Here is a 17,310-nt window from a genome sequence, read left to right as displayed (position 1 = left end):
AAAAAACCCCAATTTAAGAAACCAATCATACATACAGACATACCATGCATAAATTTTATAAGCCTAGGGGGAAGGGAATATCTCAGTAATATCTCAGTAATATATACTGCCACATTATGTAATGTAGATTATATAAACCCAAATCCAGTTTTCTCCCATTTTTACGGAATTAGATATGTAAAATACTACTGGAATAACAGTACTCAAGTTTTCTTTTGTTCCTTCTTTAAGGATTATATGCCATAAAATGATATAGTTTCCTGTATTTTTGGAGACAAAAAATAAAACATTTCTATTTTCCAAGACAATGAATGTGTTAACTAGATTTCTGTAATATTCTCAGGCAAAAATATTTCATAATCCTGTAGTTATATAGGGAAGTGATTCTTTATTTGGGTGAGTGGAATGAAGGCTAGGATCCAAATGAGGAAAGTACTATTTTCCTTTATGAATAGCATGTTGACTTCTCAAATGAAGGAGAGGTCACCTCTAAAGATCATTTTGGCACAATGCAAAATCCAAGGTCTAATTTGTTCAACCTACCGGCATATACTGAATATTTGTTCAATCCATATACTGAATATTGAGGGATGATGGATTGGAAGACAAGCAAATTTCTAAAGGGAAGATGAAATATGAATAATCACTATGCCAAGAGTGTCACTATGACACTCTTCTGAGAGCTGAAAATACAAATTATCTGGAAGTAATGGAAGTCAAGAAGCACAATAGGAAAAAATGACATTACATTTAAATATAAAGAAAACTAACAATCGCAGGGACAGCAACCAGCCATAAAACTGACAGTGAAAATAACTGAGGTGTTTGACAGGTTCTGACTTTTAGGATTGACCATGAACAATAAAGAAACCAGCAGTCAAGACTTGCAACATAGATTAGCATTTGGTAGAATAGCAAGGAAGACCTTGCAAAATGTATTCAGGTACCGTGATGCCTCTATTGGTTCAGAATTGTGCAGGTAATGATTTTATCCGTAACTCACTGTGGAAGCAAAAGTTAGAACTTGAAGCAGCAGAGTAGGTAAGAGTATTGACTCTTAAAATTTGCTTCTGCATAAGAGTCCTGAGAATACCATGGATACCAAGAAAATAAACAAATCATAATTCATGTGGGGCACAAATAACCAGCCTCACTTTATCATATTTTGGACACATTATGCAAAGACCTAGGACAGTGATGGTGAACCTGTGGCACACAAAGCCATATCTGCTGGCACATGAACCGTTGCCCTAGCTCAACTCTAACGTGCTTGTGTGTGCTAGCCAGCTGATTTTTGGCTCACACAGAGGCTCTGGGAGGGCATTTTTGGCTTCCAGAGACTCTCTGGGGGGATGGGGGAGGGCGTTTTTACCCTCCCTTGGCTCCGGCAAAGCCTTTTGAGCCTGGGGAGGGCGAAACACGAGACTACTGGGCCCACCAGAAGTTGGGAAACAGGCCATTTCCAACCTCCAGTGGGTGGGGGAAGCAGTTTTCACCCTCCCCAAGCATTGAATTATGGGTGTGGGCACTCGCACACGTGCAATAGTGCACATGCACACTCGTTCAACACCCGAGGAAAAAAAGGTTTGCCATCACTGACCTAGGACCTTGGGAACTGCATAATGTTGGGGAAGTGGAAGGAAAAGAAGACAATTATACCAACATTTTTATTACTATGCAAAAGGATTCTTGAGTGAGTTGCATCCCATTTCAGGATCATTTTTGCCACGGTTGTTAAGGAAATCACTGCAGTTAAGCAAATCCTGCAGTTGTTGCAAATCTAACTTCTCCCACTGACTTTGCTTGTTGGAAGCTGGCCTGGAAGGGCACAAATGACAATTGCAGGACAACGCAACTGTCAAAAATACAAGCCAGTTGCCAAGCCCCTGAATTTTGAACCCATGACCATGGGAATGCTGCACTTTTATACTGTTTTTAGTTGCAATAAATAAATAAGTAAGTAAGTAAGTAAGTAAGTACGTATTACATACGTACATACATAAATAATGGTTGTTAAGTGTGAAAGTCATAAGTCACCTTTCTCACTGCCATTTTAACTTTGAACTGTTACTAAAGGAATGGTTGTAAGTCGAGGACTATCTATACTAACAAGAGTAACAGTTTGGGGTCTTAAAGTGGATTAGTAAAAGTTCCGAGTTTAATTCGAATCTCCAAAATCATAAATTTGTATGTTGATGAGGATAGTAAAAATCCTGCTCTATTGAACTTCCAGACTAATAGAATGCCTATTTTTTCAGTATTTGCTGTAAGTTTCAATCCAAATATATTTTACCATCTTTAGTTTCACAATCAATCAAGCAAGCACTCCTTTTTGGGAAAAGTGACTAGTAAAAATGATCACAGGATTTTTTGATAACATCAGAAAGAATGGAGAATCTTCAGCTCATAAAATATTAATAATATGCAAATGTTGAGAAATGCTAATTCTTGTGAGTTATAGCGCTATACATGCTAATAGAGTTTGACAGAGGTTACATTCTAATAACATCTGGATAGCCAGAGGTTACAGTCCTTGGTCAGGATGGCATCCTGCATACATTATTTTAGGAATGTTCCTTCATAACAGGAAGGGCAATCCAGCTAACTTACATAAGTTTTTCCAACTTATCTTCCCGTTCTTGATCTTCTATTTTTAATTTTTCATAGTCTGAACTCAGTTTTTCTTGTTCCAGCTGCAACTTCTGATTCATACTGCAGAAAACAAAATAACTTAAATTAAAAGTGGCACTGTAGGGACAGAAATACGAGCCATTATGCATTTGTCTTAAGATCACAATTACCCAATATACTTCCATTTCAAACTTTTAGAGAATTTTCTCATAATCATCTTAAATCTCAAATCAATGTTGTTTCTGATATAGCTGTTACTCCATTCTATGTAATATTGAAGAGAAATGGGATGTTACCCTGCTCCATTTCAAGCACTGGATTCTACTTCTTCAAGAGAACTTGAAAACTGTTTCCAATAACTGTTTCCATTCTACATTTTATCTGTAGCAACTACTGGAACAGTTTGTTACAAAGTGCTCTAAATGCATCCCAAGCTATTGATTAATTACTTTGTTTAATACCATATTATATTTCTGATACTATTACAGGTTTTAAACTCCAGAATTATATGTATGCCTGGGACTTAAACATGATACTTTTCCTGTATTTTTTTAATTATTATTATTATTATTTTTATTTTTATTTTTATTATTATTATTATGCAGGACCATTTTATAATTGTTCTTTCTTCTTTGTGCATTTATTACTTTGTTCAAGAATATTATAGAAAAACACCTCTGCAGCAGTACTCACCTGGTTTTTCTGAGGGTTTTGCCAATAAATATAAGCAATACATCATCAAATATAAATTAGATAGGTCATAAGCAATAGTCTGTGTATGGATGTATATTCACATGCAAAACTCATTCAAAAACTGTACTGGAGAAGATGAAAGTGAACATACTCTCTGATAGTATCGATAATTTTCTGTTTCTCCTCAATCTCATCTCGTAATCGAGAGAGCTGCTTCTGATGAGCTTCCCTGTGACTCTCCATCTGTTGCTCCAGGGTCTTCTGTTCATAGAAGAGATAAATATATTTCAATAATTTAATATTTTACTCATGGTTTTTCCTATTCCATCACCCTGCATATCTTAGAATTGCTGAGATTCTTGTATATACCATTTTGTTTCATTCAAAACGAAGCTCAGAAAATTAGCATCCGTTTCCCCAATCATGTTCCAACAATTCTGCCTTCATAACTAACCCATATATGCGTGCTATATGCCTCTCATAAATCAAAAGGATATACAGAGGAAATTACTGATCCTGTGATGGGGTACGAAAGGAGTTCAGTAAAATCTGGATTGCGTTTCTATATGAGATGACCTGTAGGGGGATGCAGTGTAGGGGGACATGGTGACTCAGTGTCTTAGTCAAAGACACTGAGCTTGTCGATCAGAAAGATTGGAGATTCTGTGGTTTGAATCCCTAGAGCTGCATAATGGAGTGAGCTCCCATTACTTGCCCCAGCTTCTGCCAACCTAGCAGTTGTAAGCATGATAAAATGCAAGTAGAAAAATAAGGAACACCTTGGCAGGAAGGCAACAATGTTCCATGCACTTTTGGTGTTTAGTCATGTCAAAGACACTGAGCTTGTCGATCAGAAAGATTGGAGATTCTGTGGTTTGAATCCCTAGAGCTGCATAATGGAGTGAGCTCCCATTACTTGCCCCAGCTTCTGCCAACCTAGCAGTTGTAAGCATGATAAAATGCAAGTAGAAAAATAAGGAACACCTTGGCGGGAAGGCAACAATGTTCCATGCATTTTTGGTGTTTAGTCATGCCAGCCACATGACCACGGAGTCATCTCAGATAATGCTAGTTCTTCGGCTTAGAAACAGAGATGAGCACTGCCCCCTAGAGTCAGAAATGACTAGCACATATGTGCGAGGGGAGTCTTTACCCTTAGGACAGTGATTTTCAACCTTTTTTTGAGCCATGGCACATTTTTTACATTTACAAAATCCTGGGGCGCACCACCAAGCAAAATGACACAGAATGATATTCTAACACAGTACATATTATACATATAGTTAATAATATACTATATCACCCTTTGTGGGGGCCTCTTATAAAAAGAAAAATGTCAAATATCTATATACACCATCAGGATAGACATAACCAGCTGAAGCTGAGGCTTCATCTAGTGGTGGCAACATTGACCTCCAGTCCTGACCAGGATTAGAAATCGGGACCATGGGGAGAAGTAGCAGCTTCAACTACTCGCCACGTCTACACAATGATAAGTGTGCGGCAGCCCGAGCGGGGACCTTCCTGGGTGTGGATGAGAGGTGGCCTGCTATTGGTTCATCGCTAGTGGTCAGAAGGTGATTGGCCAGTGAGCGTTCCCTGTGCCTCCACTCTTCCTGTCACTGATAGCTGGATGGATTGTGAAGAGCATGTTTATGTTCAGATGGAGGCGGTTGGCAGGGGGCCTCCATGGGCTGTATCCAGCCCATGGGCCATAGTTTGGGGACCCATGTTTAATTTCCCCACGGCACACCTGACCATGTCTCGCGGCACACTGGTTGAAAAACACTGCTTTAGGAGATGACCAGGCTGAGCTTGAGGGCGGAGTTCAAACACACAATCAATCTGGAGTCCCTATGCCCACAAAAGAGACCTAAGTCCAGCCCCCTTGAAGTTCACTGTTATCTGCTGCCAATTTGCCTTGATTGTTAGTAGATCAGACTCTTGTATAGACTGTATAGATTATTATATAGACTGTTAGTAAATCAGATTCTTCTTGAAGAAACTCAGAATGCTTTTTTGGTTTCTTGCACCTAAGTTTCTTGTGGCACTAATACAGAACAGAGAACCATGCTACAAAGTTAGCAATTCAAAATGTAAGGCCCAATTTTCTCTTTTCTAGCAGGATATTACTCAAATTAAATGAACTAAATGTCATAGTACCTATTCAATAATTCCTGCAAGTGGTACAATTGGTTAAGGAAAAGAAAATTTTTGCAAATAATTCAAAAGGAAGATAATCCAACAAATTAACTTCTTAATGAACGATAAAATTTAAAATTCTACCTTATTTATCATATTATAAAGGATGTACCTTACATGCAACATTGGAAGATCATAATTATCTACTCCCAAACAAATCTAGTATAAATCTCCAAAGTAACAAGATGGGGAATAATACATCAACTACACTTTCTAAATTTATGTCGTATTGATCCGTTACACCAGCCAAATTGCTGGTTCCTTTCTATTTCTTATCTATACCCTCTCTTTTTACTCTATCTCTTCCCAATACTATTTCCTTTCTCTCTGTTTTTCTCTTTTCATTTCGTCCCTTTTCCCTATTTCTTTTTCTTATATCCCTAATATTTCTAATATTATGTGATGTTTATGGTATATGTGCCAAATGTACTGATTTATAATCAAATTATTGTTGACTTATTTCAACTTATCTTTTCCATTTTTATTTCTGTAAAACTCAATAAAGATAATTTAAAAAAAATTCTTGCAAGTGGATAACCTCCGTTCCATTCAGGACATGATGTAACTTTAAAAATGGTTGCTGTATTTTCCACCGAGTGCTATGTCAGCCCTTAATACATAACCAGTATACGTGTATGTACACCTACATATATTCACTCACTCATTCTCTCACATACACATACATTCACACATGTTTATTTATTATTTATTTATTTATTATTTAGATTTGTATGCCGCCCCTCTCCGAAGACTCGGGGCGGCTCACAACAAGATAGAACAAATCATAAATAATCCAGATAACTTTAAAATTTATACAAGATTTAAAAGAACCCCATATACTAACAGACACACACACAAACATACCATGCATAAATTAAACATGCCCGGGGGAGGTGTTTCAATTCCCCCATGCCTGACGGCAGAGGTGGGTTTTAAGGAGTTTACGGAAGGCAGGGAGAGTAGGGGCAGTTCTAATCTCTGGGGGGAGTTGGTTCCAGAGAGTCGGTGCCGCCACAGAGAAGGCTCTTCCCCTGGGGCCCGCCAACCGACATTGTTTAGTTGATGGGACCCGGAGAAGGCCCACTCTGTGGGACTTAATCGGTCGCTGGGATTCGTGCGGCAGGAGGCGGTCTCGGAGATATTCTGGTCCAGTGCCAGGAAGGGCTTTAAAGGTCATAACCAACACTTTGAATTGTGACCGGAACGTTATGTAACATTTCAGTAATACATCATCAACATCTAGTTATAAAACAAAATAATTTTTAATAAAACAATTCCCTTATGCTGCAAATCTATTTTATTTGTTATGTGAGCATGGGTATTATGGTATAAATTAGTATCAAATGTTTTAGAAATGTATTTTTACAAGTACTGTACATGTAATATTTTTAATACACCAGGCAACCCTGAATTTGATTTATAATTATAGAAAAACGTTAGATTTGACTTGGAAGACATAATATGAACCTGAGTAACCCTTTGAAAAACATTTGTAATGAGAAACTGACATCATGAGTGCCAATGTATAGGTAAGATTAAATAAATGGAATAAAAAATCTGAAAGTTATCTTTGGGCTCATCTAAAATTACCTTCATTTCCTCTGCATCTTGTAACAAAGTCAGATGTTCCTTCTCTTTATCTTTAAAACTGACTTCATGCATTTTTCCTGTTCAAATGAAGAGGAGAGTTAAGCAACCTTTTAATGGGATATAGTTTTAAAAGTATTAATCAAGCTCTGAAAAAGCCTTCCTTATACAAAAGATGACTTTCTACTTTTATTACCCTGCAGGGACAAAGAAACATTAAACAGGTGTTTCAGCAGAAAAATTTGTGTCAAGTTACTTTTAGCCCCTGGTTTTTAAGAAAGACTTTCTTCCAACAAAAGCCAATTCCCTTTGTGCTCCTAAAAATATCACATTCCATATGTTGCACATGTCCCCCCCCCCGTCTGTTGTCATGCCAGCTGTAATCTTTAAAGCCCATCCCTGTGACCAACTCAGAAGATCAGAAGCCTCAGTTCAGTGGATTTATAGCATTCTAGTATATGAACAATTGCCCTTGTACAACAAAATATGCCAATCGTTTTGATCCATGCCATATTGTAGCTACTAAAGTATGCCTACAAAGGTAGTCCTTCACTTACAGTTCATTTAGCGACCATTCAAAGTTACAACGGCACTGGAAAAAAGTGACTTAAGATCGTTTTTCACACTTACGACAATTGCAGCATCTCCATGATCACATGATCCAAATTCAGATGCTTGGCAACTGACTCATATTTATGACAGTTGCAGTATCCTGGATTCATGTGAAAACTTTTGCAAACTTCTGACGAGCAAAGTCAGTGAGGAAGCCAGATTTACTTACTGTAATTGGGTAATTAAATTAACAACTGCGGTGATTCACTTAACAACCGTGGCAAAAAAGGTCGTAAAATGGGGGGGCTCACTTAACAAATGTTTCACTTACCAGCTTAGCAATTTTGGGCTCAATTGTGGTCCTAAATTGAGGATTACCTCTATAGCAGTTATTTCCTGTGTAAAAATTGATAGATGTCACTGAAGTAGGATTACCATGTTTTTCAGTGTATAAGATGCACCTTTTTACTTCAAAAAAGTGTGCCAAAATTGGGTGTATCTTATACACCGAATGCTGTTGGGTGGCGGTCAGTGGTGGTGGCAGCAGCTTTCCTGTAGTCCTGCGGCAGCAGCTTTTCACACAGTTTGGTGGCTGGCGCCGGCCGCAGCTACCAAACTGCGTGAGAAGCCGCTATCGCCAGACTACGGGAAGGCTGCTGCCACTGCTGCTGATGGTATTGGAGGAAACAAAAGCTTCTGTCCTCCGTCACATGGCCACCTCTCTCCCTTGGTAGGTTCATCTCGCTTCCTTCTCTGTAAACTAACTCAGCGCTTCCTCCTCTGTAAGCCAACTTCTGTAGCAACCTCAAATACCGCTGCCGTTTCCTCCTCTGTAAACCGACTTGTTTCGTTCCAACAAGGGGAGGACAGAAGGCTGCTGCTTTCACCGCTGCTGCTGCTTCTAATGAAAGCTGAGGCAAATGAGTAGTGCTGTGTTCTCGTCAGACCCACTTCAGCCTTCCTCCTCAGCTGCCCGAGTTTCGGTTCCATCCGAAGAGGGGTGGCTGAGGAGGAAGGCTGAAGCGGGTCTGACAAGAATGCAGCGCTGCCCGTTTGTCTCAGCCTCTATTAGAAGCAGTGGCAGCAGCAAAAGCAGCAGCCTCCCGTCCTCCCCTTGTTGGAACAAGTCAGTTTAGAGAGGAGAAAGCGGCAGCGGCATTTGTGGTTGCTACAGAAGTTGGCTTACAGAGGAGGAAGAGCCGAGTTGGCTTACAGAGGGGGAAGCGAGATGAACATACCAAGGGAGAGAGGCGGCCATGCAAGTTTAAGGCTTATGGACTTCAACTCCCATTTCTGAGCTAGCATAACAGAAGGAGGAATTCTGGGAGTTGAAGTCTGTCAAGTTTGAAGTTTGTAAAAAGTGTACATAATTTTTAAATGTGTACATGGTTTTAACAAGTATACATGGTTGTAAAAAGTATTCTGCTACACTGGTATTTTATTAAATAATATTAATACTATACCATTTGGTTCAGAGTACTTTTTTCCTTGTTTTCCTCCTCTAAAATCTAGGTGCGTCTTATACACCGAAAATATGGTAGTTCTCCCAATTTAGATAGCATTAGCCAGTTTGAAAGAACTTGGTGCATCCTTATCTCAGAAAGGAAGGTGACAATGGAAAGGAACTACCAGACAAAAGAAATCAACATTATGTTAGAAAAAATAAAATTAAAGGCAGCTATTGAGGGTCTAGAACAGGAAATACGTATTGACCTTAATTTCTGAAATTATTGTACCTTGTGCCCGCAATTTGGCCAGCTCTTCGTTAAGAGAGTCCTGCAATTCTTCCAACTGCCTTCGCTTCTGCTCCATATTCTGCATATAATCTGTAAGAGACTTGATCTTTGCTTCATGCTGTGGAAGTTAAAAAGAAAGCAAAGAGAAAATCATGTGTTTAATGAACATCATGAACTTTGCTTCGTGCTTTGGAATTTTAAAGGAAAGCAAACAGAAAATTGTGTGTTTAATGTACATCAAAAATTACGAGAATCTGAATTTTTAAAAAAATAACAGAGAAACAGCTTAATCACCTGAGAGATGAGGAGCTGACAGGCAGCAAGTTCCCTCTCGTTGGCATTCATTTTTCTATTAGAGTCTACCTGCGCACTCTCCAGCTGTTTGCTGCGATTCACCAGAGATTTCACTTCAGACTTCATCTTACTGATGTACAGCCGTGCCATGGTAAACTCTTCTTCAATCACACCATTCACGTCAGCCAACTGAATGCACAAAAAAAACCCCTGCATTATTCATCTTTTATGGACAAATTTCCATTTTTTAACAACTATCTGAACAGAGATATAGACGTCTGTACTTATTACTGAAATTGGCATGATATATATATATACTGTTCTTCCCTAACATCTGTCACTTATGGATCCCCATCCCCCCATTTACCTGTGGGTAGAAATAGGTATTAAATTGCTAGTACAGGTTTTTGAATCTGAGTAACACTTTTTAGGATTTGTTATAGTTTATATCCCTTGCAGTCTACACTGTGATGCCACAACACTACATCTTTATTACATCATACATTCTCAGGCCCAGTGGGTCAGTCAGTGGCTTAACAACAGTGGAACTAGTCTCAGCTCCAGCAGTTCAAGCAAAGCAAGTGAGTTCCTACCACTCACTTCAGCTTCTGTTCACCTATAACAGCCCATGGTGCACATGGTGAGTTAAGCGATGCCATGACCTCCCTCTCACAGTGCCTGGAGGCTGTGAGGGGCTGGATCGGGAGCAAGGGGCTGAAACTGAACCCTGGCAAGACCAAGTGGCTCTCTGTTTGGGGTTCTTTGGCCCAGGGAGAATTGCCACTTTTGTTCTTGACATTACCACAAACAGAGCCTGTGTATAATTTTGGGGTTCTCCCTGGACTAATGAGTCCTGCTCAAAGAGCAGGTGGCAGTCATGGCCAGAAGGGCCTTTGTGCAACTGCAGGTTGTGCACCAGTTACACCCTTTTCTGGACCAACAATCCCTATTCACAGTCACTCGTGCCCTAGTCCTGTGATGGCGAACCTATGGCACAACTACCACCTATGGCACACGGAGCCATATCAGAGGGCGTGCAAGGCATTGTCCCATGTCAGCTCCAGTGCATGCACATGCAAGCCAGCTGATTTTCAGCCTTGGGGAAGGCCATTTTGCCCATTGGAGGCTTCAGGGAAGCTTCCCTGAAACCCAGGAGTGCAAAAAACTGCCCAATGGGCAAACTGTAAGTTTGGAAAAATGGACTTCCAGTTTGCCTGTTGTGCTGTTTTTTACACTCCGGGACAAACAGCATAACAGAGAAACCTGAACTCCATTTTCTGAACTTCCTGTTTGCCCATTGGCCTGTTTTTCACACTCCGAGGCTTCAGAGAAGCTTCCTGAAGCCCCAAAGTTGCTCATTTGGCTGTTTTTTTTACCACCCCATGCTTCAGTGTGTGCATGTTCGAGAATGGGGGAGATTATGCACACACACAGGGGCAGCACAGGGAGTGAGCATATGGGGGTAGGGAATGGGTGTGTGCATGTGTGAGCATGTTCGCACATGCACACACACCCTTTTGGCATGCAAACCAAAAGAGGTTCGCCATAACTGCCCTAGTCACTTCCCGTCTTGACTATTGCAACGTGTTCTACATGGGGCTCCACTTAAAGAGCATCCATAAGCTCCATTTGGTGCAAAATGCAGAGGCCCACATGGTTTTCTGGAAGCCTCATGTATCACCTCTCCTGCAGAAGCTGCATTGGTGCTGATTTGCTTCTGGGTTCAATTCAAGGTGCTAATTGTCATCTTTAAAGCCCTTCATGGCTTGGGACCAGATTATCTGAGGAACCGTCTCTTGCCGTTCACATCTACCAGACCCATCAGAGCGGGGACCCAGAAGAAGGGCCTTCTCCCTCTCTCTAGAACAGTGATGGTGAACCTATAGCACGCATGCCACAAGTGGCACACAGAGACATATTGGAGAGCACACAAGGTGTTGCCCTATATTAGCCCCAGCATTCATGCACGCACTGGCCAGCTGATTTCCGAACTTGGGGAAGGCCATTTCACCCTCCAGAGGCTTCAGAGAAGCTTCCCTGAAGCCCCGGAGTACACAAAATGGTCAAACAGTCATTTTCAACAGACATCCGTTTTACCCGTTGTGCTCTTTTTCTCACTCTAGGGCTTCAGGAAAGCAGCACAACGGGCAAACCAGGTCCGTTTTTCTGAACTTCTGATTTGATATTTGGCCATTTTTTTCACCATCCCAGGCTTCAATGAGGCCTGTGTGTATTCGTGGGGATGGGGGAGATGTGCACATGTGCAGGGGCAGTGTGTGTGTGCGCGCACATGCATGGGGGAAGAGAATGGGTGTGGGCATGTTCGTGCATGCTAGCATATGCACACACACTCTTTTGGCATGCGAATGAAAAAGGTTCACAATCACTGCTCTAAAACATTATTCCCCCAGAGATTAGAATGGCTCAAACTCTAAGACTCTGTCAGAAGGTGCTGAACACCTGATTCTGACAGTCAACCTGGAAAAAGCAGAGCAGAATGGAGACCATTAAATGGGGGGTAATTTTATTATATGTTTTTCTTTTTTATTGGTTTTGCTGATTTTTTAATATGAGGTTTTATGGTTTTGTAAGCCACCTTGAGTCGTTTTGTATGAATAGGCAGTAATTTAAATTCAATTCATCCATCCATCCAATCATCCATCCATCCATCATAGCTCGAAAGCATATTCTATGCAAGTAGATAGATAGGTACAACTTCAGTGGGGAGACAAGCTGATGCCCTATGCCATCAATCAGATTCCTGACGGCATTGTACTTTCCTTTTTGAGGTGCCCATTTGCAAGGTAGCTCTGGGAAGGGAGGGGCCTTGAGTAATGCTGGAGGAAGAGATGTTCATCCTTCTCTCTGATGAGAAGCCAGCTCACCCTCCTATGGAGTGCACCTTGGGAAATGCGCATTTCCTGTACCAGGGCTGGTACCTTGGCAAGCCAAACTATAACTTTGCAATAGCACTGCGGTCTCCTGACTATTGTAACAATGCCATACGATAATAACAATAACAATATTTCTTTGTATTTGATATTATTGTATTTTACTGTTTTATTTCCATATGTTGTAAGCCAGTGATGGCGAACCTATGGCACGAGAGCCACAGGTGGCACATGGAGCCATATCTGCTAGCACGTGAGCTGTTGCCCTAGCTCAGCTCCAACATGCATACGTGTGCCGGCCAGCTGATTTTTGGCTCACACAGAGGCTCTGAGAGGGTGTTTTTGGCTTCCAGAGAGCCTCCGGGGGGGAGGGCGAAACACAAGCCTACTGGGCCCACCAGAAGTTGGGAAATAGGCCATTTCCAGACTCCACAGGGCCTCCAGGAGGTGGGAAAAGCTCTTTTTACCCTCCTCAGGCATTGAATTATGGATGTGGGCACTCGCACATGCACGATAGCGCACGTGTACGCTCTTTCGGCACCTGAGGAAAAAAAGGTTCACCATCACTGTTGTAAGGCGTCTCAAGACCTCGGAGAGGGGCGACATAAAAATCCAATAAAGAAGGAAGGAAGGAAGGAAGGAAGGAAGGAAGGAAGGAAGGAAGGAAGGAAGGAAGGAAGGAAGGAAGGAAGGAAGGAAGGAAGGATCATCATGAGTTCTCAAGACCTGCTCATCAGATAGTGAAAGTACTTTTTATTTTTATTCATTACATAAAAATATGAAACTTCTTTATACAGACATGAGTATTGGTTCTGTTGTATACAATTCCATTATTTTTCCCTCTCCCTATAATTCTGGCTCTAATAAAAGCCTATCCTGAAATAAAGTTACCAACCTTCGGTGCCAAAAGTGTCTAATTCCAATAAAGAAGGTTTATTTAGAAAGAGAATGCAATAGTAAAAAAAAAAGTATATTGACTAAATGTATCAATCAAATGTACTCCATATAATCTGCTTATCCCTCACTGGGATCAAATCTGATACTTTACTTAGATTTTATTTAATTGTTATGTACTGTATGTATAGTCTAGCCTTTGCATCTTTCTGATACGTGAGCTTCCCAGAATTTTCAGCCAACATAGTCACTGCTAAATATTTGGAAGATATACACATCTAGGAGATGCTCAACTAATGAGTAACAGCTATATAATATCAAATACATGACATCAATGTAGCTATTAAAAAGTGGGATGCAGAACACAATGCCACAGACACCACCTTGTTAATTTTCATCTCTTTTGCTATGGTTCACTATCTGGTTTACTATCCTCAAGGATTATTTTTAATTTCATCATTATTTTTGAAGTTGAAATATTTCTCCCTTGCTGTATTGTTTCCTACAATACCAACAACTTACTGTTTTCACATCATTAGTACCAATGATTCCCCCAATCTCTCCCAGATCCTTAAGCAATAAATTCAATATTTCAGTAGCTCTCTTTTTCTGATGATTACTAAGTTCTTGCAACTGTCCCAGTTCTCTTTGCGTACTTGACAGAGCAGACTGCAAAATAATAAGAATAAAAATAGTTTACATAGTGAATTATGATGAAAATCAATTGCATGTCACACTTTTAAAAATTTATTTTAGAAGATTATGCTACATTTTCTACATTGGATGTATTTGGAAAGACACTGATTCCTAAAATCTTAATGCTATGAGTCAAACACCCACAATCTATTTTATAAAGAAGCCTCAAATTGAACATTACTTTTCACTTGGGATATAAACAATAGACAAGCTCTCTACTATTATGCAAAAAAAACCACCAAACCCATTCAATTTTGGTACCTTCATTCATTTTGTTAAATTCATTCATATTTGCTCTCATTAAATTAAGAGTCACCCCAGAATTGTAGATCAGATAGGTAGTTTTATATTTAAGCTCAAGTATGTATATTTATTTCATGTCTTACAGACACTTAGAAAAGATGAGGTATCCAGAACTATGCCCTTACTCTATATCTCCCAGTTAAAGGTAGGCATTAAAAAGAGGCATTAAATGAAAAAGACCATAACCTAGCTATTATGTGGCAGATAAATAAGTCCCAGCAACACATTCTGGAAACTCAAGGTAGAATCAGTGGAAGGTAGAAATAGCTTCCGTTTTAAAACTTGCATAGAAGTACACATACAGAAATTGCTATTCTGCTAGTAGCTAAAGCAGATCAAAAACTTAAAGAAAATAGAATGCCATCTCTGCGACCAATTCTTTTGCTATTAAGCATCCACCATGCAATGGGAAATAAGGTAATAATAATGATCTTCTCATATATTTTCCAGCAGAAAATTATTATACTGCATTATACCTGTTTTAAAGATTTCAGCATTCACTGCAACAACAAACTGGCAAATGACAACTGACATGCTGACAATATTCACAATACTAGTTCTTTAACAGTTTGCTAAAGAAAATTCTCTTTTTGTTTTAATGAACACTTCAAACAGCTGAATTTCTCTGGGGTGTTTAATGAGGTCTTAGTTGGGATTCATAGAAGGTATCTACAAATTAGTATCTAGGAATGAAGATTAATAAGGATTGTTCCTACTGTTTTCAGTGCAAGTTCATCTGTCAGCTGTTCATTAGCTCTCATCTTGTCCTCCACTTCTTGTGATTTCTGGTCGTAATTAACAGCTAGTTCCTCTAAAGCCTGGAGAACTTCTTTAACTTCCTCTTTTGCAGCTTCATTTTCAATCTGAAGACGAGTGAGTTCCTCTTGTATTTTATCATAATCTCTTCTGGTGGAAGCCAATAGCTGAAACAGAGCGATTGAGATTAAGTAGCAAAAATGGTGGACAAAAATAAAATAATTCAAAAGTGTTATATTCAATTTTATTCCAAATCAAGAAAGATAAAAATATTAAATGACCAGGACAATTTTTCTGACAGAACAATTAATGACTGGAAGAGCTTCCATCACTGGAAGTTTTTAAGATGAGATTGGATAACAATTTGTCTGAAATGGTACAGGTAGGGTTTCTTGCCTAAGCAGGAGGTTAGTCTAGAAATTTCCAAAATCCACCTCTGTTATTCTGTTAAACCTAACTTGATCAAGCACTATAAAGGTTGTCCGATTTCTAGCAATAATTGTGGTTTGTTGGAGTCATCAATACTTTATTTATTTATTTATTTATTTATTTATCTATCTATCAGATTTGTATGCCGCCCCTCTCCGCAGACTCGGGGCGGCTCACAGCAATAATGATACAATGTAACAAATCTAATATTTAATTAATTTATAAAACCCCAATTTAGAAACCAATCATACATACTAGCATACCATACATAAATTTTATAAACCTAGGGGGAGGGAAAATGTCAATTCGCCCATGCCTGACGACAGAGGTGGGTTTTAAGGAGCTTACGAAAGGCTAGGAGGGTGGGGGCAACTCTGATATCTGGGGGGAGTTGGTTCCAAAGGGTCGGGGCCGCCACAGAGAAGGCTCTTCCCCTGGGTCCCGCCAAACGACATTGTTTAGTTGACGGGACCCGGAGAAGGCCAACTCTGTGGGACCTAACTGGTCGCTGGGATTCGTGCGGCAGAAGGCGGTCCCGGAGATACTCTGGTCCGGTGCCATGAAGGGCTTTATAGGTCATAACCAACACTTTGAATTGTGACCGGAAACTGATCGGCAACCAATGCAGACTGCGGAGTGTTGGTGTGACATGGGCATATTTAGGAAAGCCCATGCTCTCTCGCAGCTGCATTCTGCACGATCTGAAGTTTCCGAACACTTTTCAAAGGTAGCCCCATGTAGAGAGCATTACAGTAGTCAAGCCTCGAGGTGATGAGGGCATGAGTGACTGTGAGCAGTGACTCCCGGTCCAAATAGGGCCGCAACTGGTGCACCAGATGAACCTGGGCAAATGCCCCCCTCGCCACAGCTGAAAGATGTTTCTCTAATGTGAGCTGTGGATCTAGGAGGACGCCCAAGTTGCGAACCCTCTCTGAGGGGGTTAATGATCCCCCCCCCACAGGATAATGGAAGGACAGATGGAATTGTCCTTGGGAGGCAAAGCCCACAGCCACTCCATCTTATCCGAGTTGAGTTTGAGTCTGTTGACACCCATCCACACCCCAACAGCCTCCAAGCACCGGCACATCACTTCCACTGCTTCGCTGACTGGACAAGGGGTGGAGATGTAAAGCTGGGTATCATCTGCATATTGATGATACCTCACCCCATGCCCTTGGATGATCTCACCCAGCGGTTTCATGTAGACTTTATTCTTATTATTAAACTTTTCAGGTGTTTTTGGCTTTGTTTTGTCTTTAAAATTTTGTATTTGTATTGCATTAATCTTGGGGAATATATAAGTAAGAAATAATAAAATATATAGAATATAAAATAATAACATATAAAAATAATAAAATAAAACGCTTACTTCATCTTGATCCAACATCTGTTGTTTTAATTTCTCAGCCAATTGACTCTGCTGGTTTATTTCATCATCCTGCAGTGGACAAAAAAGGATTGTTTTTTCTATTTCTACCATTTTTATGCCTTGATGCATTTTTATGCCTAGCTTCCACACTAGGCATGGCAATAAGTCTTGACTTTCCAGATACTTCCCTCTATATTCAGGAATTTGCTTCTAAGCAGAAGCTCACAGACCAAACTCAGCTAATTTAATTGCTTTATTGCACTAAACAGAAAAGTCA

At 40.1% G+C, this 17,310-nt stretch overlaps 1 protein-coding gene across 1 annotated transcript in view; it reads right to left on the bottom strand.

The window, feature by feature from the left end:
- Nucleotides 1-17,310, bottom strand: part of KIF5C (kinesin family member 5C) — a 105,093-nt gene that overhangs the window by 12,237 nt on the left and 75,546 nt on the right. The window contains exons 13-20 of the mRNA XM_070731494.1: nt 17,034-17,102; nt 15,196-15,402; nt 14,003-14,149; nt 9,696-9,884; nt 9,402-9,519; nt 7,117-7,193; nt 3,476-3,585; nt 2,611-2,712 (exon numbers count right to left, since the gene is read on the bottom strand). Of these exons, the coding sequence (XP_070587595.1) occupies nt 2,611-2,712; nt 3,476-3,585; nt 7,117-7,193; nt 9,402-9,519; nt 9,696-9,884; nt 14,003-14,149; nt 15,196-15,402; nt 17,034-17,102 (1,019 nt within the window). The remainder of the gene's footprint in view (nt 1-2,610; nt 2,713-3,475; nt 3,586-7,116; nt 7,194-9,401; nt 9,520-9,695; nt 9,885-14,002; nt 14,150-15,195; nt 15,403-17,033; nt 17,103-17,310) is intronic.

This window comes from Erythrolamprus reginae, chromosome 1 (genome assembly GCF_031021105.1).
Source record: "Erythrolamprus reginae isolate rEryReg1 chromosome 1, rEryReg1.hap1, whole genome shotgun sequence".
Taxonomy (NCBI): Eukaryota; Metazoa; Chordata; class Lepidosauria; order Squamata; family Dipsadidae; genus Erythrolamprus; species Erythrolamprus reginae.
This window is presented reverse-complemented; position numbering and strand designations above follow the sequence as displayed.